At 35.5% G+C, this 25,646-nt stretch overlaps 1 protein-coding gene across 1 annotated transcript; it reads left to right on the forward strand.

The window, feature by feature from the left end:
* The first annotated feature begins 716 nt into the window (after positions 1 to 716).
* Positions 717 to 2,999, forward strand: LOC132266335 (uncharacterized). Its single transcript, XM_059767189.1, has 3 exons — positions 717 to 751; positions 1,760 to 2,063; positions 2,139 to 2,999. Exons 1-3 carry the CDS (start codon positions 717 to 719, stop codon positions 2,997 to 2,999), a joined length of 1,200 nt encoding a protein of 399 aa, XP_059623172.1.
* The last annotated feature ends 22,647 nt before the right edge of the window (positions 3,000 to 25,646 follow it).

Raw genomic sequence — 25,646 nt, forward strand, 5'->3', positions numbered from 1 at the left:
ATGAAAAAAGCAACTTACCATGAACTACAATCAGTCAATCAGTATGACTAAATGCAAAGAAATAAAGCGTTGATTGACAATCTTTCTAAAATTCTTTATTTTTCCTCTAGGTTGAAGAAGATGGATGTTAGGCACTGAATGTTATACATTTTAGCCCCTTTATTCGTATGTTTTGTTCACTTAATAATAGTTTATTTGTGATTTTACATTGTTTTACTGTTTTTATTTATTTCAGGGCTTTAATTGTAAAATCAGTCAAGACCAGTAATTCTGAGCTTTACAAGATGACTTTTCCTGGGACCGAGCAATGTTGAAGATCCAAGTTTAATTATACTTAGAAAATAGTCCAAAAGAAGCCATAAGTTGATAAGAATGGAAAGAAAAAGAAAAAGATAACTCTTTCTCCAAAAAGGAAACTTTCGCCAAAGTTGGTAACTTGAACCCCGTTTTGGTAATTTGGCTGTATCTCTCTCCTCAAGCGTCAAAACAACTAGATTCTCCATTGGGTTGATAGGAAATTCGAAGAGCTACAATTTTGTGTTTAACGAGCTTTCCCTAAAACAACTGTTTACCTTGTCAAAATTAGCCTAGAAGTCTGCATGAATTTTGGGAGTCTTTCTTCGACAGAATTTCTATGTATGTCTCCTATATGAAAAAGGGAACTATGGGGCTGATCTTTTATTATTTAAAGGGGGTCCTCTACAACATTGAAGGAGATGGAGAGCAGCGAGGCTGAGATCAGAGAGGAGAAGTATTCAGAAGAAAGAAGAGATTGATCCATGGTGGTGAAGATGTCTTCCTCAACTATGAAGAATTCCACTACAGTCATGCTTGGCTAAACGCTTTGCTAGGGTTGTGATGTAGCCCTAGCTTAGCACCCTGGTTTGATTGTATTTAATTATTGGAGAACAATTTTTATCATGCATAATTGTGTAATCTATAGGGTTTTTAATTGAATTTTCAATAAGAATCAGTTTTAGAGTTTTAATTCGATTACAAATATTTTTTTATCTTGTCTTAGATATTTTAATCTTGTAATTGAACACAACTCAGTCACTTCTTGTAGTTGTGAATGAGATGATTACACAATGGTTTTTATCTGAATATAGTGTTAGAGATTTGATTGATTATGCCTAGAAAAGATAGACCATGCTACATCCTAGAATAAAGTAGTTAGGTAGATGGTTTATACCAATCGAAGATAGTCCATGCTTAGCTTTAAATTATATTATTTTCTAGTTGAATTAATATGTGCTTGTAGCCATGATTAATTCCCCATGCATGTTATATGATATATCTCCAATAAATTGATGCAATTAACTAGTGGTGCGACGTTAGTGGTGAAGTCATACCCCTAGTTTTCTCTCTCTATTTTCTACATCATATTTGATCATCGTTCTTTAGTTTATTTTATTTTTCTACTTAGTTAATTTAGAATTAATCATCACAATTCGATTATCCTACTTTCAAGTTAATTTTGGAATTTAAGAAATCTGTTGACAAACTTAATTTACACAAGTCCTTTGGGTACGACACCCTTACAAGTAAACCCTAACTGCAAAGATTCATGCACTTGCGAGTGGTACATATAAATCTCACAACAAGTTTTTGGCGCCGTTGCCGGGGACTTGTTTTAGTTCTTGACAGATAATATTAAATTCTACAATTAATTTCAATTAGGATCTTAGTTTATGATTTTATTTTATTTTATTTTATTTATTTATTTTATTTTGATATTGTTTTCTTTCAATCATTGCAGGTGGCATTATATGCTTGGAAGACGTTCTTTGTCACTCCCTCAGCTTCCGTTAGACCCAGAAATTGAAAGAACTCTCAGAAACTTGAAGAAAGAAAAGATGGCAGATGATTTACCAATTGTAGAAGCAGTTAGCTGTTTAAACGATCACTACGAACCAGGTGCATATAACTCTTCATCTGCAGTTCGATATCCTCAAGTGAGGGCCCCTCACTACGAAATTAAGGCCAGTACTCTTCAGTTACTGCCTTCTTTTTATGGCCTATCAAAAGAGGATCCGTACTGGCACTTGGATGACTTTGCAAAAGTGTGCTAAACAATAAAAATCCAGAGTTTTGACGATGATGTGCTCAAGCTACACCTTTTCTCCTTTTCATTAAAGGACAAGGCGAATGACTGGTTTAATTCATTGCCAGCCAACACCATCACTACATGGGCTGAATTGCAACAAAAGTTTTTAAACAAGTACTTTCCCATGGTGAGAACTACTCAATATCGAGATGCTATTACTCGTTTTGCTCAAGGGCCTGGCGAGCCTTTTCATAAGGCTTGGGAAAGATTCAGAGATCTCCTTCAGAAGTGTCCTCATCATGACATGCCAAAATGGCAGCTTGTCAACTTCTTTCATAAGGGGCTTAATGAGGCACAAAGATATATGGTGGATACCTCTTGTGGTGGAAGTTTTATGTTGAAGAGTGTAGAGGAAGCATGGAAGCTTTTTGAAAATATATCTGATAATTCAACACAACATGTCTTACCTCCAGTAACAAGACCTCCTACCATACTGAGGAGAGCAGAAGGTGTGAATGAAGTAGGGATAAATCAAGGGCTAGTGAGCCAAATTGAGGCATTAACCAAGAAGGTTGATCAATTGATGACTTCACAGTCAAATTTTATTCCTCCTGCGACTAATGTTCAAGGCTTTGAAGTGTGTTCTTTCTGTTCCAGTCCAACTCACCATGTGTCCATTTGTCCAAGTGCATCTCAATATTCAAAAATTCCACAAGAGCAAGTTAATGCTATATATGGAAGGCCCGGAGGGAATAATATGTATTCAAACACTTACAATCCGGCTTGGAGAAACCATCCTAACTTCTCATGGAGAAATCCAGCCACAGGGACATCAGTTCCTCCACCTCAAGTACCTCAATTGCAAGGCAATTTTCAATCTCCAGTTCAGACTTCAAATCCTCAAGGATTCACTCCTATGAATGCCTTCAGTCAACCTCAACAATTCTTATAAATGCTCGAGGCAATGATGGCAAAGCAGTTAGAGCCAACTAATCAACTTGTGCAGTCTCATTCTCAATCCCTTGCCAAGTTAGAGACTCAAGTTGGCCAACTAGCTCAAGCCTTAAACAGAAGAGAGGATGGCAAGCTTCCTAGTCAGCCAGTAGCTAATCCAAGAGGTGTGCGTATAATTGATGACACTACTGGCCAAGAAGTTCACCATGAACAAGTACAAGTAATTACTACTCTGAGAAGTGGTAAGAGAGTTGAAAATAAGGTGGAAGAAGAGGAAGCAAAGAAGGATGAAAATTGGAAGAAAAGACTTGAATAGAAAAAGGAGCGGAATGAAAAAGCACAAGAAATACCTCCAACTGCTGAGTCATCTCCAGAACAAAGGCATGTTGTTGTGCCATTCCCTCAGAGACTACAAGAAACATCAAAGGCAGTAAAGCAAGCAAGCAAACTTCAGGACATAATGGAGATGTTCAAACAGTTGAAGATTAATCTCCCATTGCTTGATGCAATTCAGCAAATTCTAGCTTACGCCAAATTTTTGAAAGATATGTGTACTCAAAAGAGGCGTTCAAACAATCATATTCCTAAGAAGGTGTTACTAACTGAGCAAGTCAGTTCCATAATCCAGCATTGCACTGCTCCAAAATTCAAAGATCCAGGCGCTCCAACAATTTCATGCACAATAGGGAATCATCAAATAGAGCGAGCTCTCTTAGATTTGGGTGCCAGTGTAAACCTTCTTCCTTATTCGGTTTACTTGCAACTCGGATTAGGGGAATTAAAGTCTACCTCCATTATTCTCCAATTGGCAGATAGGTCAACTAAACAGCCTCGTGGTGTTATCGAAGATGTAATTATCAAAGTAGATAAATTCTACTTCCCAGTTGACTTTATTGTGCTAGATACCAAGCTAGTTCTGGAGCCAAGGAGGCACATTCCAGTGATCCTTGGTCGTCCTTTCCTTGCAACAGCAAATGCAAGCATAAATTGTAGGAATGGCGTCATGGACTTAACTTTTGGCAATATGAAGGTGCGCTTAAATATTTTCAATGCCAGTAATTGCCCTTCAGATGATAAGGATTGTTTTCTTGTCGATGCCATCGATGAATGTGTTGAAGAGATGACCCCATTTGCATTGACAAAAGATCCACTGGAAGCATGTCTATCTTACTTTGATGCCGAGTCATTTGATGTCGACAAAAGCATTGAAGAAGTAAATGTTATTCTTGATGGAGCCAATATGCATAACATTCCACCATGGAAAATTCTTATTGAGCCACTTCTACCATTGTCAAGTAAACCACCTACACCATATTTGAAGTCTCCACCAGAGCTAGAGCTGAAGTCGTTACCTTCTCATTTTGAAGTATGCATATGTTGGGCCAGAAAACACTCTTTCATTACATAATTCATTCTCGGATAAGCAGTTATTTCAACTTCAGAAGGAGACTCCACCATGGTATGCTGATATTATGAATTGAAAAGCATCAAGAAAGAAGACAGTTCGGCTGGATCGGAAAGATTGGTACATTGAAGATTCCGTGCCTACGAAAGGAGTTGAATCCGTCAATTTGATGGATCCCAACTACTCCACCTAATCATCCAAGTACCACGTCGCCTACCGACGTTAAATGTAGGAATTGTAGATAGGATTTTTCATTTATGTATTTTTTGTTTTCTCTTTTTCTTTTTAATTTTATCTTTTGTTTTAGTAGATTAGGAAGATTTAATGTGTTTAGTAGGATTTTTAGTTACTTGTCCAGGTTTACAAGTCGTGCTTGTTTCGAAGAAAAGAAAAAAACAAATTCCATGACATGCATGGAAAAAAAATTGATTGAAGTAGAGTGGAGCATTTTTTGGGTCCAAACATCGGCCAAACCGCCTATGGCCGTTTGCATCGCGTAGATCTCCAAAATGAAAAAAAAAAATCATCCAACACGGACCTCCAATGCCAAAGTTATGGCTGTTTGAAGTTTGCATTGAGAAAAAAAAAAAAATTGGACTACAAGCAGGTCTGGGCGACCATCGCCCGAATGGAATTTCCAGAGCAGCAAAGTAGTAGGTCCAGGCGATCAATCGACGGACCCATGGGCGACCATCGCCCGATAGGATTTATTTTTTTTCAGGCCACTAGCAGTGCCGGGCGCATGATCGCCAGACTTGGAGGTGACAGTTGCCAATGGCAACTTAGTGAGGATGAGGACAACAGCCGGTGGCGATGAACAGGCAGCAGCTTCAGCGTTGGGCGAATGATCGCCCGGCTAAAGAAATTTCCGACGGTAGCAGCGCCGGTGCAATCACAGACCTAGCTTCATGGTGACGCAGCAGCAGCCAGCACCAGAAAAAATTGTGGTGTTTCCAACGATCCCCATTGCAACGCCGGCGAATTGTTTCCGGCAGAAGCAACAGACCCGGCACTTGGGCGATCATTCTCCCAGCTTTCCAACGACCAAAAAAAAAAAAAAAAAAAACAAACCGCGAACAGGGTGGAAGAACGTCGTTTCAGATACTCATTGGGGGAGAAGAGCAGCTATTTAATTTCCATCTGGTTCTTATATGGAAAGCCAACTGTTTTGATCAACCTGTGCTGACGCCGTCGATCTGGTTCTTAGGCCAAAAGAGTTATGGTCTGGTGGGAAGGCAGGTATAGATGAACATGGATTCTCATAATAAATGAACCAGAAAGCTTTGAGGGGGTGCTTCTCAGCCCGGCAGTAATTAATGGAGCAACACCAGCCGGCCAATCCTTTTTTCCGGCGCACTCACAGATCCAGGCGACCATCACCCGGATGGGGGGACTTTCCGGCGATCCCCATAGCTGCCTAGCGACAACGCACAGGTACGGCAAAAAAAAAAAGAAAAAAAAAAAGAAAAAAAAAAAAAGAAGGGTTCGTAACTGGTTTGCTTGTTTTGGGCCGAATGTATCACTCCCATTATTAAATTTCATCATTCCATATTCCACATTATCCAATTCAACAACTTTCATTTCCGTTCATACTCCTTGTCTACACCAATCTATACATAACCCATCATTTATTTACCTCAAAGCCTTCAATCCGTACATTCCATATTACCATAATCCATCATCCTTACAAAATTCATAACCCAAACATCAATCTTCATAAATTTCTCTACACCACCTTTCCTACCCACATTTAAAATTCTTCACCATACCCACTTCCATTACCATTACTTGATTGCCCATATTGTTTGCACAAATTTGGAAAAAAAAAAATCAGAGATTCAAGGAAAAATCTCAAGAAATTGTGTGAGGTGACCCGACTCAGAGTTGACATTGAAGAAATCCATCAGAATCCAAGATCAATGATGGACATGTTGCGTGTGCTTATGATTCCTAACGAGCTTAATCCTGATGCTCCGCCGCCTCCATTTTAGCTATTATGCAGGTGCTTTCGTTCTATGTTTTTATTATTATTATTATTATTTTAGTTTTTATTTTTCTTGCTTTTAATTTTTGCCCAGTGAGGACACTGTCCAATTCAAGTTTGGGGACATAGCATCTACTTTAGTTGTATTTAAATACTCTAGTACTTAAAAATATTTCAAAAAAAAAAAATTTCTTTGGCATATTGACTTTAATTCAAGTATTTGAGAATTCTTGGGGGGATTAAGACACTTAAGTACTTTTTAAAATTCTTTTCTGAGATCGTCTTAAATCCCTAAGTTTTGTGCTTTATTTTATGTGGGTTCCATTATCTAGTGTAATAGGAATTTTAGTAATTGTCGGTCCCTGATGGATTTCACACGCACACTAGAATTTTATCTATGGGTATTTGTATTGTTAGTTGAATTTTGATGACTATGGATGGATATAAATTGGTAAACTTTGACGGTTATTACTATGGCAAAGACATTTCAGAAAAAAAAAAAAAAAAAAAAAAAAAAAAAAAAAAAAAAAAAGGTAAAAGAATGAAGAAGAAAAAAGAAGAAGAAACAAAAAAATATTTCGTAACCCTTTCATGGAGTAATCGGGGCTCATGTCTTATATACATAGAGTGTTCGCATGAAGAAATGGGGGTAAGGATAAAGAAAAAAAAAGAAGAAAAGAAAAAAATAATAATATTTTGCCATAGAAAATAATTTGAGAAGGGATCTGAGGAATTGAAGTTATAGAAGCTGGGTTCAATTGAAAAGACATTACTACATAGGTGATTTGCTAGTTCACAAATTTCACAACATTGGTGATTGATTTTGCTATTTTTCTTGTTATATAAGTGTGTGGGAAACATTGGGATGAAATATGAAAATAGGGACAAAGGAGTATAGTCAGATGATAATTTTTGAAAATACTTCCGTGTAGTCTTCCCCTTGATTATTATGATGATATGAGAATAAGTTAATTGTTAGAGGATTGAATTGTGTTGTATGTTTGTGGGTATCATCTCTAGAAACCTTCACGAGACTTCACTCGTCCACTAGAGGTAACCTAGGGGTTTAAAAGGCTTATTGCACATGCTAAATGCAATCGTGATTCCCACGAAAGCGGCATTTATGTTTTCTTTAGTTTTATTGCTATGGGACTAGCAATATGTAAGTTTGGGAGTGTGTTAGGCACTAAATGTTATACATTTTAGTCCCTTTATTCGTATGTTTTGTTCACTTAATAATAGTTTATTTGTGATTTTATATTGTTTTACTGTTTTTATTTATTTTAGGACTTTAATTGTAAAATCAGTCAAGACCAGTAATTTTGAGCTTTACAAGATGACTTTTTGTGGGACCGAGCAATATTGAAGATCCAAGTCTAATTATACTTAGAAAATAGTCCAAAAGAAGCCACAAGTTGATAAGAATGGAAAGAAAAAGAAAAAAAAATCTCTTTCTCCAAAAAGAAAACTTTCGTCAAAGTTGGTAACTTGAACCCTGTTTTGGTAATTTGGCTGTATCTCTCTCCTCAAGAGTCAAAACAGCTAAATTTCCACGCTGGTTGATAGGAAATTCGAAGAGCTACAATTTTGTGTTTCACGAGCTTTCCCTAAAACAACTGTTTACCTTGTCAAAATTGGCTTAGAAGTCTGCACGAATTTTGGAAGTCCTTCGACAGAATTTCTATGTATATCTCCTATATGAAAAAGGGAACTATGGGGCTGATATTTTATTATTTAAAGGGGGTTCTCTACAACATTGGAGGAGACGGAGAGTAGCGAGGCTGAGATCAGAGAGGAGAAGTATTCAGAAGAAAGAAGAGATTGATCCATGGCGGTGAAGATGTCTTCCTCAACTATGAAGAATTCCACCACAATTATGCTTGGCTAAACGCTTTGCTAGGGTTGTGATGTAGCCCTAGCTTAGCACCCTGGTTTGATTGTATTTAATTATTGGAGAACAATTTTTATCATGCATAATTGTGTAATCTATAGGGTTTTTAATTGAATTTTCAATAAGAATCGGTTTTAGAGTTTTAATTCGATTACAAATATTTTTCTATCTTGTCTTAGATATTTTAATCTTGTAATTGAACACAACTCAGTCACTTCTTATAGTTGTGAATGAGATGATTACACAATGGTTTTTATTTAAATATAGTGTTAGAGATTTGATGGATTATGCCTAGAAAAGATAGACCATGCTACACCCTAGAATAAAGTAGTTAGGTAGATGGTTTAGACCAATCGAAGATAGTCCATGCTTAGCTTTAAATTATATTATTTTCTAGCTGAATTAATATGTGCTTGTAGCCATGATTAATTCCCCATGCATGTTATATGATATATCTCCAATAAATTGATGCAATTAACTGGTGGTGCGACGTTTGTGGTGAAGTCATACCCCTAGTTTTCTCTCTCTATTTTCTATATCATATTTGATCATCGTTCTTTAGTTTATTTTATTTTTCTACTTAATTAATTTAGAATTAATCATCACAATTCGATTATCCTACTTTTAAGTTAATTTTGGAATTTAAGAAATCTGTTGACAAACTTAATTTACACAAGTCCCTACAAGTAAACCCTATCTGCAAAGATTCGTGCACTTGCGAGTGGTACATATACATCTCACAACAATGGACAAAGTATTTTTTGGAAGTTCAAGCAATGAAGATGGACAAAGTTGAGAATGAGGTTTCTTTACTTTCTTTAATAATATATTAATGAAATATATAATACTATAGCCTATAGTATGTCATATTTCACTGTACCAACTACCAAAGAAGGGTTTTTTTTGGTGGGGACACCAAGTGAATGGGGAGAGTAATTATGAACTTTATTCTACACTTGCGTTTCATTTGAGTTTCTTGGTAAAGGAAGTGACAATTACTTCTCTAAAGTAGAGTGGAAACGTGCTTTTGGGGACAATTGTGAAGTGTAGAGTGCTTTTAAAGGACAATATCATTTTCGAAAGACCAAGTGGAGTGTGAGAGTTTACTTCAGTTATACAAGTTAACAGCTTCCATTTTCGTTCTTTCCCTTTTCTTTCTCTTAATTCTGATTTCTCCAATTCACTATCTTTCCATTTTTTGGCTATTTTCTCGACCAATTTAATTCATGGACTTTGGTAAAATTAAATATTCAATGCATTCTTCAGAAAAATCATAAAGGTAATCATGTAAACTCAAAACGTTTTATTAATCCTGCCTTTTTTTTTTTTTTGAAAAACCACCAACAAATTAGAAACAGTTATTCATCATGTAATTTTCTTTAATTTTTGGCTCCTCTAGTAACCAAAAGGAATCAAATTAATCAATAGCACGTTTTCACTTCAATCAAACCCAAACATGACAAAGAAAATACCGTTATATTTAAAAATATAATAGTATAAAAAACATAAAAGTATTACTTAAAATAAAATAAACTAATTACTTATCAATAATAAAATAAAATATAATAGATTGGATAAACAAGGAATTGAGTGAGCTTGGTAAAGTCTGGAGCTGAGATGGGAACTGAATCTTGGGCATCAGTATTCATAGGGTAAATGTTAGGGTAAGCAAAAAAAACTACTTTAGATTGTCGTGTCTTGGCCTCTCGTGAGTTATCGTCAGTGAAGCTGTTTATGATGGAGTCAATGGATAATGGTGATATCCATGGATATGAATAAAGGAACTGATTGCTGATTTTTTTTTGTCAGAATCAATAAAAGTCAGGGATTCAAATCTCAGAAGAGACAAGTGTGTGTAAGTATCAACTAAGAAAAAAAAAAAATTAGAAGTCATGGGGCTGAATCAATTGACGAGCCTGCCAAAAATCAAAACCGAAAAAGTAATAGAGAATGGAAAGTCAAAAAAAAAAAATAAAATAAAATAAAAAATAAGGAAGTAAGAAGGAGATATAATGAGAGTAAGTGAAAATGGAAGGGGAAGAAAGAGAGAGGAGATGAAATGGACAAGACTGAAGAAAGAGGAGAGCAAAATAAAATTATTTTCTGATGTAATGAGTAAAATAAAAAATGGATAATTTTTCTTTGTTCATCTTCTTATAAGTTGTTGACTTACCGGTGAAACGGGTAAATTGACAGAATTAATAACTAATAGATATGAGATAAAAGGTTTCGAGTTTATATGGTTACCTCTATGATTTTTCTCAATCCAATGATTAAAAATGGTGTTTACGTCCAAATTACTCAAATATAAAAGAATCCTACAGTAACTATCTTGTCTGTATGTGGATCCCTAAAACCAACCATTTATGAACTAGGACGCACCATGGAAGAGGTCTGCAATCTTGCCATTGTCTGATCATCGTCGTCATCATCCTTACCTTTAATCCCACATGGATGGGGTCAGCCATATGAATTCTCTTTTTTCCATTAGTTCCTATTATATACCGTGTATTCTCACAATATTTTTTAGATCTTTTTTATTACTTCATGCCATGTAATTTTTGGTCGGTCTGTTTGTCGTTTACCTTCTAGGCAAGCAACTCTTCCTCTTTTAACCGGTGCATTATCAAGTCAACGACTCAATGTTGGATATGACCATACCACCCAAGTATACTTTATCTAATTTTATCATTTACAGGTGCTATTCCTAGTGGTTCACACTCACATTCATTTTTAATGTTCTCTCTTCTAGTTACTCTTAGCATCCAATGTAGCATCCTCATTTCCACTTTGTGAATGCGTAGTTTTTGCGCCCAGACTCTCATTTATACTTGAATTCTACAATCCCAACAATTCTCAATTTTACTGATGCACTTTTTTTTTGGGTAAATAATTTTACTGATGCACTTTGCTATTCTTAATTATGATTATCGGTCTTTGTAAAAATCGATTTCCTTTATATTACTTCTTGTTACAAAATGGAGTTATAACCAAAAAAGGGCAATTATCATCCAAACACACACACACACACACACACGCACACACAGAGGCCATCTGGGCTCTGATTTATATTAGGATGATAGGATCTTATTTGCATTAAATAAGTTGCATATATATACACATGCACATACAATTCATATGTGTACCAGTGTGCAATAAATATACTCTGACAATTTTGACAGGTTCTTGATGAGTAGTTTTTGATAAAGCAAAAATTTTGTTCTTTATATTTTTCTTTCTAGTTTTCCTTTTTTCCCCAATAATTTTTTTGTAGCATTTTTTCTTTTATGGTCTTTATTTATTTTATTTTTTGGTAGTTTTATTGGTAATCTTGTTTAATAAAGGTCATTATGGTGGATTCCACTGAAGCACCAAGGTTCTTTTGCTCCTATCCTCCTAGGATCTACTCATTCTATGAATTCCGCACGATTTTTTCATTTCCAACACGGAAAAGATGAAATCCTTCTTGCTCCTTCACAAGGAAAGAAACGGAAATATACCTATGTCAATGGTATCCTCAATTTCAAAGGATATAAACCATATAGTCTTTATGTTCTCATTGACACTGGAGCAACCACAAGCTGTTGCCGATACAATGCCATACCAGCGGATAAATGGAGGCAGATGAAACACCCCATCGGTGTCCAAGGAATAGTTGCAGCACCACATACAGTCATTCAGTTTAAAGCCAAATATATAGCTATTTGGCTTAATGACAAAATTCATCATTCCTAAATTACTTTGTTTTCCATTCATGCATAGTAATTTCATTTACTCTTACCTTCTTTTACAATTAAAAGAAAAAACCATTTTTTTAACTTTAAAAGATAATACAGTTGTTGAAATTTTAATCCAAGAGAATCTAGCTTCTGTATGTGATGGTAATTTTTCTCCCCCCAAAAGAGAAAATACTGATATTTTTGTCTTAAATGAAAAACATTGGTTATATGCCATATTAAGAAAAAATTTCTTTGAAAATCCTTTAAATTTCTGGAAACGAAGCCCACGTTTTTGCAGGTTACAGCTTAAGGATACTAATGTCATCATCCGTGAAAAACCCATGATATATCTCAAAAAAGATATAGATAAGTTTGATGACCAGCTTCAAGATCTTCTAGAAAAGAAGCTAATTGAAAGGACTAAAAGCCCTCATAGTAGCCCTGCTTTTATGGTAAGAAACCATAGTGAGATTAAAAGAGGCAAAGCCCGTATGGTTATCAACTATAAGCGGCTTAATGAACATTTGATTTTCGACGGTTATTTTATTCCTCGAAAAGATGTTCTAATAAATCAAACTTATGAAGCAAAAATCTTCAGCAAGTTTGATTGCAAAGCAGGTTCTTGGCAAATAAAGTTAAAAAAAAAAATCCAAGCCATTAACTGCTTTCAGCACACCTCGAGGTCATTATCAGTGGATTGTAATACCATTTGGTCTCAATACTGCACCTAAAATCTATCAATAATGGATGGATAAGATCTTTAATGACCTTAAAGATTTTGTTGTTATATACATCGATGATATTTTGGTCTTCTCTAAAACAAGGGAAGAACACAAGAAACACTTGTAACTTCTTTATAATAAATTGAAAAAACATGGAATTATTTTGTCACCAAACAAGATAGAAGTTGAGCAAGAATCTATCGATTTCTTAGGCCTAGTTTTAACCTAAAAATGGATAAAACTACAGGATCACATTATTATCAAAATTTGTGATTTTCCTGATGAAATTCAAGATAAAAAGCAACTTCAAAGTTTTCTCGGTATCTTGAATTATGGCCGCAACTTTATTAAAGGATTATCTCAAAAAGAACTCCCTTTAATAAAGAAATTACAAAAAGATAAAGTCTTTAAATGGACTGAAGCGGACAAAAAAGTTGCCCAACAGATCAAACGTGATCTTGTCCATATCCCTAAAGTTTATTTTCCCCAAAGCGGTGATAAACTTATTCTTGAAATTGATGCCTCAGATTTAAGTTGGGGATGTGTTTTAAAAGCAATTCCATAAGAAAAATGGAATGAAATTGTTTTCATAAATCACCAAATACGAGCCCGAAAAACTTCTATCTCAAAGAAACTTCAAAAAGAAGAATTGATTTGTGGTTATAATTCTGGAAAATTTAAACCCAATGAACAGAATTATATTATTTATGAAAAAGAACTTCTAGCCATTAAATTAGCAATAAAAAGATTTCATATTTATCTTACTCCAGAAGATTTTATTATCCGTACTGATAATCAAGCAGTAAAGGACTTCCTTATAAACAAGAAAAATTGTTTAGAAGGGAGACGTTTAAAATGCTACAATGTTATTGCCTAGTATTATTTTGCTATCGAACATATCAAAGGCACTAACAATTTTCTTGCAGATTTTCTAAGCATAAATTATATCGAAGTATCTAACCAAGATATTTCTTTTTCCTCAGATGAGCGACTGAGGTAAACAGCCTCTAAAAGATGGTTGGATTATAATCGCTAAAAAGACGACTAAACAACCTGTTTCGACATCCTCACAACCACAAAACTGGTTTGTGGTCTTTGCAAGATTCCTACCAGGGATCTATCCAGAATGGCACGATTGCCATGCCCAGTTAAAAAACTTTTCTGGATCATGCTTCAAAGCTTACAACACACTTGAAGAAGCTCAACAAGTTTTCTACAATGTGGGTAAAGCTTCACAAAACATTTTTGCTAACTTTGCAAAAAGACAGGAAGCCGTAGAAGTAAAAGACTTTTACAATCTTGGTCTTCCACACCACCTTTATGATGAAATTAATGGTGTATGGAAAATGCATCAACTCGAATGTAATAAGAAATTCAGACAACACCTGAGTGCTCTTACTTCTCTCATCGCTAAACAAACGGCCATGACCGAAGAGCTCAAAAAGCTTTACGTTCAGATTTGTCTCACAGTTGACTGGGAAAAAGATTTTTCTTTAACTCAAATAAATTGTTTTCTTAAACTTGCCCAGTTAGTTGGAGAACATGATTTTCCAAAAAATACTTTTACAAAAATCAACCGCATATGTCTTATTGAAAAAGTAAGAAACATGTGTTCTCCTGAATTGTTTAGAATAATCCTCTCCAAAATAGATGATCATTCTACACCAATAAAACATTTTTATCTAGGAAATCATGAAGAGATAAACCATTTCGACATGATTTACAACAATAAAAAGATTCCAAAAATGACTCTTTTCATTGTACCCGGTTTTGAATGGTCAATAGAACCTGTCGATTTGGGAGTAATTAACAAAATTACATCCTCCTCATATGATTGTATGTCATGGAATGCTTTCCTTGCCATGATCAAAGCCATGATATACAAAACAACAGCTCACTGGAAATTTAGCCGCAATTTGACTTTCTGGATTTCTAGTACTCCTGGATGGCGAGAAAAAACAAAATTTTTTCAGCCTTACCAAATTTGGCTGCTCAAACTTACAGAAGATAACGAATTCGAACATCACCAAGTTTTAAAATCTCAGCAGATCGCAAAAAGGATTAACCACTTTGATCTAGCCATCAACAGTCTTATCCACCTCCAAGACAAAGCTCATTGAGTTCTACAAGATGATTCTTTATAACTGCCATTTAAAAAGATATGTGATGGAAGAAGACTATTTGTCACAATGCTGCCTATAAACTACCCAACATATTCAGCGGAACATTTAATTGAAGCTATTGAATTCCTAAAAATAATTTAGTGCAACACATTGCAAGCTCCAGAAGAAATCCTATTTGGAGCAGAGCAGGCAAACATCTACTGGGACGCTACTTTTGGACAGAGTCCAATCAGCAGTCCTCCTCTAGATGAATATGAACTCCATAATCTCATCAATGCTATGGAAGGATAACACCCTGACACGCGCCTCTTACTGATCGACTGCACAACAATCCAGCACACAACAAGATGCGATATCACATCTACTATTCATCAACAGTGAAAAGTAACCAGCAAACTATTCATCAACAGTGAAAGTAGTTGACAGATCAATATTCCAAAAATAGTACAAAGCAAGATTCCTTCTTATCCGCTTAACTGTTTCTACTTTTCATTTTATTTATTTATTTATTATTATTATTATTTTAAATACTGAAGCTAAACTAAGTATTCGGCATCTGAAGTTTTATGTTTTTCTCTTTCTTGTAAACACTCTCTCTCTTGTAAATTTCTCCACTTATTTTGTAACTAGTTTGGCGCTGGTACGAAATTTTTAATTGACATGGTTAATGAATGGAAATACAAATTCCAACTTAGCCTTGAATCAACAAAATCTGAAATGGAAACATCATTTGAAGATTTGCAACAAGGACTACTCTCCTTGTATGATAAGCTTGATATGCTAACTCAGCTTATCCAACAGTCTAATAACCAGGATCTAAAACATCAGATTCATCAAATGACTATCGATTTAGAGAGATTAAAGAAATCAAAGTTAATTGATCTTTATCCTCTTGATGATTCTCCATATAAAGTAGATAAACAATCAACATTTGTCCCCACAATAAAGGTAAAAAACCTTTGCTATGGTACCGAGGATATTAAGGTAATTCATAATAACCCATCATCGAATTACAACAAAGAGGAATTTAACAACATCGTCAACTTTATAAACTGTTTATAGCAGATGTATGTTAACCCTCAACTATCTATTGAGGAAAGTAACCACATCATCAATCAGATTCAAGAAACTTCTCTACAAAATGATGATCTCCTTACACACTTCGGATATCAACTAAATATCTCGAAAAGTGATACTGAATCAGAAGAATAAATCAATGTTCTTACTGATCAATCTGATGCTGAAGAATTTAACGATTCAGATGACTCAGAGTCAGTTGACAAAGAAATTCAAGCTGAACCACAGCCAGAATCATCCTCTCGCCATAAAAAGCGAGTTTTTGATACTATTTTAGATGAATCATTATATGGTGATTTCCCTTTAACAGAAGAGATGCATCCTGTTGAAGAAACCAATTTACGTCCCGGCACCACTCCTGCCAAAAGTTCTTCAAAGGCTGAAAGTAAACAACCTTCTAGCTCCTATAACTATAATTATATGACCTTTCCCACCTTTAGCTGAAAGGATGACCTCAACAAGTACCCTATTTCGCAAAATGGTACTTATCTTGATCTTACACATATCCTGTATAAAGATCATCTTAAAACCATTGATGAATGGGCACAATCCCTAGCCATTCTAGTCAATAACCAAAAAGCCTCTTGGGGAAAAGATCGTTTTCTTGACTATATTGCAGCAACTCTACAAAAAGATGCTCTTGATTGGCTTCCCCAGTGGGATCAAACAGATCAAGGCAAGCGATAGAAAGGTGAGCTTCTTAATAATTTTGATGAACTCGACACCATTCTACGAGGATTCGTTAAAATCCTTAAAGAAGAACTTGTTGGTCATACCGGTGAAACTCTCCTTTCTGATGATGCAAATTTTGCTATTTCCAAAATCGAATTATGCGATATTTTTCAATTTCCTGAGTATGTCAAAATATTTTCTAAGTATTTTCGACGTTTACCAATTACTAGCACAGACCATTGGTTACCCCAGTTCTTTGTTAAACTTCCAAGCCCCTGGGATGAAATAGCTATAAAAGGCTACCAAAACTTCCTTGAATGAATTAAGAGAACCGATAACCTTGGTTTTTGAGTAAATTTTATTTATAGGCTTATAAACGACAAGTGTTTAGAAGCTAAAGCCAAGAAGTAAGTCAAGAATCAAATCAGCAACACCCCAGCTGGACAACGTTGCTGCGACAAGATTCTACAAGAAACTTGGAAAATCGGTTGTGCACAAAGCAAATCCTCTTCTCAGTGTAAAAACCGCTTTAAATGGCAAAAATTAAAAAAAGGCAAAAAGCCTCTCCAGAAGAAAAAGGAGTATATTAAACCAAATACTTCTAAATCAAAACCTAAATCCTCTAAGGGCAAAGCATCTTCTAAAAAGAAAGATTGCAAATGCTATATCTGCAATGAGCCTGGACACATCGCTCCCAATTGCCCAAACAAAGGCAAAGGCGCTTCCAAAATGATCAAATGGATCGACGCAGACTATCTTTGTGTCGTCTACGGCAGTGATCTATCTAATTCAGATAATATTCTTTATGAGATATCCAGTGATTCAGAATCTAGCGACAGCGATGAAGAAGTGCATATGCTTAACTTCACTTCTCATCCTGAAGAAGAATCCTCTAACATTAAACTCAGCAATGTTATTGGAGAAGAAGTCCAGTTTACGAACGAACAACTCATTCAATTCACCAAACTCCAAAAACTAAAAAAAGAAGATCTATACAAGACTTCTAAGTTCTCAATCTTTTCAAAAAGGATTTTTAAACAGTTCAGCGGTAATACCACAATTGATTACATATCTAATGGTACGTCTGCCTTCAACATCTTTAACAAAGATAAAGTTGATCGATGGAAAAATCAATTTCCTCTCGCTCGTTACATTCATATAGGGATGGTTCAGATTACGATCACTTCTCTTTTTCGTAAAGGCACTAATCAACCCATTCTTGTTCTTGCAATAGACAACATATTCCATAACCCAATTGATGCCTTAATTGGAGGTGTTCAATCTAATCTTGCCAACAATGTTATTTGGTTCAAGCTCACACCAAATGACTTTGTTTCCATCAATGATCCCAATATTGAAAAGGTTTTAAAGGTCAAACTCAAACTCTCTAACCTACAAATGGATCATGACTCTCCAGGTTTAGGAATCCAATGGAAAGTTCTTTATGAACTGACCTGTGAACCTGAAACCTCTACCATTCCAGTCGGCCCAAACTGGTCACCCTTTTTGAACCAAGACCTTTCGATTCAATAATTGAACCGAAATTATTGAAATGGACAGATCTCGAAATACCATGAAACTGGTTATTCAAAGGTATAAATTCCGAACGGAAACTACGAATAGAAAAACCTACAATTACCACTATTTAAGCTTCTGGTTTTAATCTCTATATAACAAATACAGAAAAACCTCAGCTTCAGCGATTAGTCTTAGCACGACAAACTCTTGAATCATTTGGATGGGATAAAATACTTCCACCACGGCTGTCTAATATTAAGATTTCAGATCTACCACCCAGGCGACGATTTACTTAAGCCGAAAAGAGAAAATGACTCATTAACAACGGTGCTCCTATCCTCTCAGAATTATATTATTTATGAAAAAGAACTTCTGGCCATTAAATTAGCAATAAAAAGATTTCATATTTATCTTGTTCCAGAAGATTTTATTATCTGTACTGATAACCAAGCAGTAAAGGACTTCCTCATAAACATGAAAAACTGTTTAAAAGGAAGACGTTTAAAATGGTACAATGTTATTGCCCAGTATTCTTTTGCTATCGAACATATCAAAGGCACTAACAATTTTCTTGGTAAACGTCAAAAAAATTTAGAAAATATTTTGATGTACTCAGGAAAATGACAAATATCGCATAAAGTCTTTTACTTCTATGGCTTCCTGTCTTTTTGCAAAGTTAGCAAAAATGTTTTGTAAAGCTTTACCCACATTGTAGAAAACTTGTTGAGCTTCTTTAAGTGTGTCGTAAGCTTTGAAGTATGATCCAGAAAAGTTTTTTAACTTGGCATGGCAATCATGCCATTCTGGATAGATCCCTGGTTGGAATCCTGCAAAGACTACGAACCATTTTTGTGGTTGTGAGGATTTTGAAGCTGGTCATCAAACTCATCTATATCTTTTCTGAGATATATCATGGGTTTTACACGGATGATGACATTAGTATCCTTAAGCTGTAACCCGCAAAAATGAGGGCTTTGTTTCAGAGATTTAAAGGATGGTAAATTGGTTTCTTCAGCAATATGCATTTCTTCTGTTGAAGGGGAATCACCATAGAATGATTCAACTGGTTGTTTAGTCGCCTTTTTAGCGATTGTAATCCAACCATCTTTTTGAGGTTGTTTACCTCGGTCGCTCATATGAGGAAAAAGAAATATATTGGTTAGATACTTTGATATAATTTCTGCTTAGAAAACTAGCAAGAAAATTGTTAGTGCCTTGTCTTCAGCAGGATGCATCTCTTCTGTTGAAGGGAAATCACCATAGAATGATTCATCAAAAATAATATCGGAAACTTGCTTTCCATGACGAGAGGATGATTTTGGCTGTGGTTCAGCTTGAATTTCTTCGTCAACTGACTCTGAGTCATCTGAATCGTTAAATTCTTCAGCATCAGATTGATCAGTAAGAACATTGATTTGTTCTTCTGATTCAGTATCACTTTCTGAGATATTTAGTTGATATCCGAAGTGTGTAAAGAGATCTTCATTTTGTAGAGAAGTTTCTCGAATTTGATTAATGATGTGGTTACTTTCATCAATAGATAGTTAAACGTTAAAATACATCTGGCGTAAACAGTTTATAAAGTCAACGATGTTGTTAAATTCCTCTTTGTTGTAATTCGATGATGAGTTATCACGAATTACCTTAATATCCTTGGTACCATAGCAAAGGTTTTTTACCTATATTGTGGGGACAGATGTAGATTGTTTATCTACTTTATCAGGAGGATCATCAGGATGATAAAGATCAGTTAACTTTGATTTCTTTAATCTTTCTAAATCGATAGTCATTTGATGAATCTGATCTTTTAGATCCTGGTTATCAGACTGTTAGATAAGTTGAGTTAGCATATCGAGCTTATCATTGAAGGAGATTAGTCCTTGTTGCAAATCTTTAAATGATGTTTCCATTTGAGAATTTGTTGATTCAAGGCTAAGCTGGAATTTATATTTCCATTCATTAACCATGTCAATTAAAAAGTTCATACCTGCGCCAATCTGGTTTAGATTAAGCGGATCCAAAGTTGCGTAATGGGGTATTTGAGTATATTTATTTGCCCAGTTAGTTAGAGAACATGATTTTCCAAAAAATACTTTTGCAAAAATCAACTGCATATGTCTTCTTGAAAAAGCAAGAAACATGTGTTCGTCACAACGCCGCTTATGAACTACCCAACATATTCATTGGAACATTTAATCGAAGCTACTGAATTCCTAAAAATAATTTAGTGCAGGGCTTGGAAGTTTAACAAAGAACCTGGGTAACCAATGTTCTGCGCTAGTAATTGGTAAACGTCGCAAAAGTATTTTTTTGGAAAGCTTGATTCTCTTGGAAAAGAATTTCGCTCTTTCCAAAATCGAATTATGCGGTATTTGTAGTTTTCTTGAGTACGGCAAAATCTTTTCTAAGTATTTTTGCCGTTTACCAATTACTAGCACAGAACATTAGTTACCCCAGTTCTTTGTTAAACTTCCAAGCCCCTGGGATGAAATAGCTATAAAAGATTTAAAGGATTTAAAGTAGATAAAGAATTTATATCGGTCCCCACAATAAAGGTAAAAAAACCTTTACTATGGTACCGAGGATATTAAGGTAATTCATGATAATCCATCATCGAATTACAATAAAGAGGAATTTAACAACATCGCCGACTTTATAAACTGTTTACGGCAGATGTATGTTAACACTCAACTATCTATTAATGAAAATAATCACATAATCAATCAAATGTGACGACCCTGGATTTTTCAACCCAGTGTATCCTGTGATGACCCGAACTGGATCCAAGATGAGGAAGCTAGAAACAAGACAACGGTCTCCCAAGGCATAACAAACCTCTAAGACCCTAAGAAGTCAAAGTGACCTTCTATGAGGTCGTGGAACTCAATGAGAACTGATGTGGAAGCAAAAGATCAAAAATATGACAAATAAGCCCATAGGGGCAAAATAGTCATTTGTGAAAGTATGGATTCCGGTGCTACCAAGCACGCCGCTGGAAAGAGACCAAAAAAATAATCAGGATGGACTCAAGAATCGCATGATTCGGAGTCCGGATGAAGGAGAAACGGCCTGACGAAGAAAAACGAGCACTTAAGGCTAAAAGGGTAAACTGGTAATTATCCAGGAAGATCCGTGTGCAACTGAGCACACCGTTGGAAAGAAAGCGAAAAATTAGTCGATTTCAAAAAAAAGTTCACTCGATTTGGAGTCCGGACGAGGGAGAAACGCGGGTTTGAAGTTGAGACGTTGCGGCGGCTTGACGAAGGCCATGGCGCACACGGCGCCCATGCACGAGCCCACCGGTGCCCAATGGCATGCATATGCTGACAGCAAGGGTCCAAAGCAGATTTTCCAGAACTGAGGCTTGAAACGAAGGTCGAAACGAGTTTTTCTAGAAAAACACGAAGAAGAAACTCCCCCTAAAATCGAGTTTTCTACTCGATTTGGCGAACGGAAATAGAAAAAACTCACTGTAAAATGCCCAAAATGCCCCTCCAAGAAATCTGGTCATGAGGGTCATAAAGCTGCTAAATGAAAACTGGAAGCTGAAACTTCACGAGGGATTTCCAGTACCAAGACGACATTTTCTGGAAAAACACGAAAAAGAAACCCCCCCCTAAAATCAGGTTTTCTAAGCAACCATATCGAAAGAAGAAAATAAAACTGATGTGAAAGGTCTAGAATGCCCCTAGGTCAGATTACGCAATAAAATTTCAAAATGAGTCCCTAGGAGGCTCAATTCACAAAGGAAGAGGTTTTTCTTGAAAACGATCATGCACGCAAACATAATTTACCTATTAAGACGTGCTACAATAGTCCATGACTTAAAAATACCACCGATGCAAAATTTGACCCCCCAACGGCCAAAAAGGCAAAAATAGACTTGAAATGGAAAATATGGAAACCAAAATTAGGAAATGGTTTCAAATGACCGTTTGGCCCTTGGCCACACTTCATACAAGATAAATGAGACCTAGTGGAGGTGCCGGAACACACTTTGCACCACCCGATTTGAAAATGAACCCTTGAAGGCTCGGATTCTACTATTTTAGCCCAAAATGCAAATGAATGGCCCTTAACCACACCTCACATATGGCAAATGAATGCTAAAGGACGAATTACATACACAATGCACACACCGGTGCGAAAATGACATATCAAAACCTTAATTTTCATACTTTTCTCATTAAAGGCAAAATTCAACATTCATGAATATTCATGGATTTCAAATAAAGTTTGGCCCTTGGCCACAAATTATATACATAAAATAAATACCAAAAAGTGTGCTTAAGCACATAATACAAGTCAAAGGCGAAAAATGACATTTTGGCCTAATTACACAATACAATTCAAAAACTGAACTCAAGCATGCTGACACTTGCATGTGATCAAGAATGCATTTAAAAGGACTTCAAGTCTCTAAACCACCTAAGGAATGCTAAACATCATGAACCAAGTCTTCGTACCTGAAATATGCCCCAGTAACTTTGGGGTGAGCAACATAAAGCTACTCGTAGGAAATGAGCATGCATCGACCTAGCATTTTACAAATTTATCACCTTAAGGTGAAACATGTTAAAGGGGCTCATGCCACCTAACGTCTATGTCAAAGTGAGACTCAGGGAGCATCCTAAGCTACCTTAGAGTCTAAGCAACAAGAATCATGATATACATACGTATATGAAACAAATCACGGTTGGGATAATCCAAAGAGCACAACAAGAAAACAATGGAATATAAGGGTCACATTATCAATGCAATTTACATGATTGGAATTAAACTAATTAACACGATGAGAATTATACACATAATCAAGAACAAGGCATAATATCGATGCAAGTATACAAGGATGGAACATTCCATATAACATGACAATAAGTATGCTCGGACATATGTTAACAAGAATTACATTATCGATGCGATTAACATGACAAGGAGTATACTTGAAATCACGAATGAGGCATACTATCTATACAATGAAACAAGATTGGAGCATTTCACATAACACGACAAGTTTAAATCTTCAAGGAATAGCAACTTGAAATTTAAAGAATGATATCAACCAATGTGGAAACTCGGATATCGCCCGGATTAAAACCGTACTCTTGAGATCACTTTAGGGCTACTGACCCATGGGTACCTTTCCCCTAGTGCGCACTATAGTTGTAGGAGGACATTCCCCCGTACTAGAACCAAGTCCTAGCCATGTCAATTCTTGATTGATATCCCAAGTCCCAAAATCAACAAGTTGTGCAAGTCAAGATTGTATCAAATGTAATAAATACATTAACCACGTTTCATACACAACCAAGATTTTGGAATATACAAGTCATGCCCTGAGTTCATTAACTATAATGACATGTGAAATGTCAAGAAATCATAGTATGCATCTATATACATTATAACCAAGGTACATAGCATAAGGATTCCATTAAAGTAGATATACCACAAGTATAAGATACATGATTCAAGTAATTACTAAGCAACACATGAGTAATTAAAATCATTTTAAGACAAACGTACTAGTTCATTAAACATATTAATGAAGTCATGATACTAGGGGTCATGATTAAACCAATGGGAGCATAAAAAGGGAACTTAATCTACTCAAGGGATCAAGTTGTCAAGATTACAAGGTAAGTCCAAGTGTTCTACAACAAGGCATGTCAAGGACAAGTCTAAGATCAAGTTAGTAGTTCATTTCATACAAGATTCAACCATGTGAATTTAGTTCCATACAAAGGAATTAATTAAATATAAGTTTCAAAACTTATCCGGTTATTCTCGATTTGACACACGTGAAGGAATTTATCAAGGAGATCATAAATACCAAGTTAGAAACTTAATCAAGTTCAAAGAATCATTGAGTAGGTTTTAATTAATCCTTTTAATTAAAAACTTTAGATTTTGGAATTCATCTAATTGCTCTCAAGTTAATGTATGATATACAACATGTCAAGACTTGATTTAAAAACACGATACAAGTGAATTACATGCAAAATACGGCCATGAGTATTAAACTTTAATACTAGAAAATTAATAAATGAAAGGTTTCAAGACCTAATCAAATATTCTAGATTAAATATACGTGAAACTATATGGCATGCACATCATGAATATCAAGTTGGAAATCAAATGGAGTGAATAGTACACTCGGAATAAATTAATTAATCAATTAATTAAATATTCTTTAGATTTTAAAACATCTCCGATTACTCTCGAATTTACCTATGTTGAAGAGCATGCTAGGGCCTAATATAATATGCTAACACACATCGATTTCAAGCTAGTTAAGGCCACATGAATTAATATTTTATTCAAGTAAAATATTAAATAAAATCTTCGTTACTTGTCCAATTTCTCTCAATTTAATATATGTTAATCTACATACCAAGGGGTAATATTCTATCATGCCACATGTTTAAACAAGGCTATGGGCAACCGGGAAAATCAAATTACATGCTAGAAAATAAATAATTAAAATCTCTAGATTTAATATCCAAGCATGTAAAGAAGTATCATAAGCATCACAAGCATGCTATATAACAAGAAAACAACTTAGAACACCCCTTACCTAATTTGAGATGAAAACCTCAAATCCCCACTGAAAAAAAAGTGTCCCGAATTCGCCGAAACCGAAGGGTTATGTTGGGGACAACACGATCTGCATGAATCCGAAGGAAGCACCATGAAAATCACAACTTGACCTCAAACCCAAACTCACAAACTCAAGAAATTGATAGAAATGAATTCTAATAAGGGGGAATGATAGAACACGTCGAGGGGAACAAAAAACGTAAAAGCCGAAGACTTTTCACTTAGGAAAAGTAAATCAATGGAGAAGAGCAAAGGTGGCAGCTCCATGGACATCCATGGCTGCTTTAGGTCATGCTTGGAGAGTGGGTAAGATGAAAAATGAAATATCTCATCCCCCTTTTATAGAAATCTCAAAAAGTGCCTCGAACGGGCCCCGTCAGGTCCGGAAAAGTAGATTTTGAGCAAACGCACTCAAATGGAAAAACTCCATGAACAAAAAAGATTCAAAATGAGAAAATATGAACAATGAAAGAAACGGTATCGAAAACTGAGTCCCGAACAGAAAGTTATGCCCCGAACAAGTTCTGCGGCAACCGGGTCCAGAAACTCTGAAACTGGAGAAAAATGACTAGAAGGAAATTCTAAGAGTCCATGACTCGACAAAATGTGAAAATGAATCCTGTACAAGGATTTAGGCTCCAGATGAGGCATTTTGCAATAACTTTCGTTAATTGCATAATAACCTCTACAAAAAGGGTTAACTATGAAACTGCCCCAGAATAAAAATATCTTCCAAAAGATATTTTCTTAGATACCCCTGAAATAAAATATCTTTAAAAGATATTTATGAAAAACACCCCAAGAAATGAAAAAGATTCTGAAGAATTGTGCATCCACGCCCCTATGAACACCGGGAGCAAATAGAGTACTTTCTTGCAAAAGTAAAGATACGTATTTCGAGGAAACCACTCAAGATGAAGGCACGTAAAGTTAAAAA

Source organism: Cornus florida, unplaced genomic scaffold (genome assembly GCF_030987335.1).
Source record: "Cornus florida cultivar Cherokee Brave unplaced genomic scaffold, ASM3098733v1 CherokeeBrave_3.0.0_Hap2_Chr07, whole genome shotgun sequence".
In the NCBI taxonomy this organism is placed as follows: domain Eukaryota; kingdom Viridiplantae; phylum Streptophyta; class Magnoliopsida; order Cornales; family Cornaceae; genus Cornus; species Cornus florida.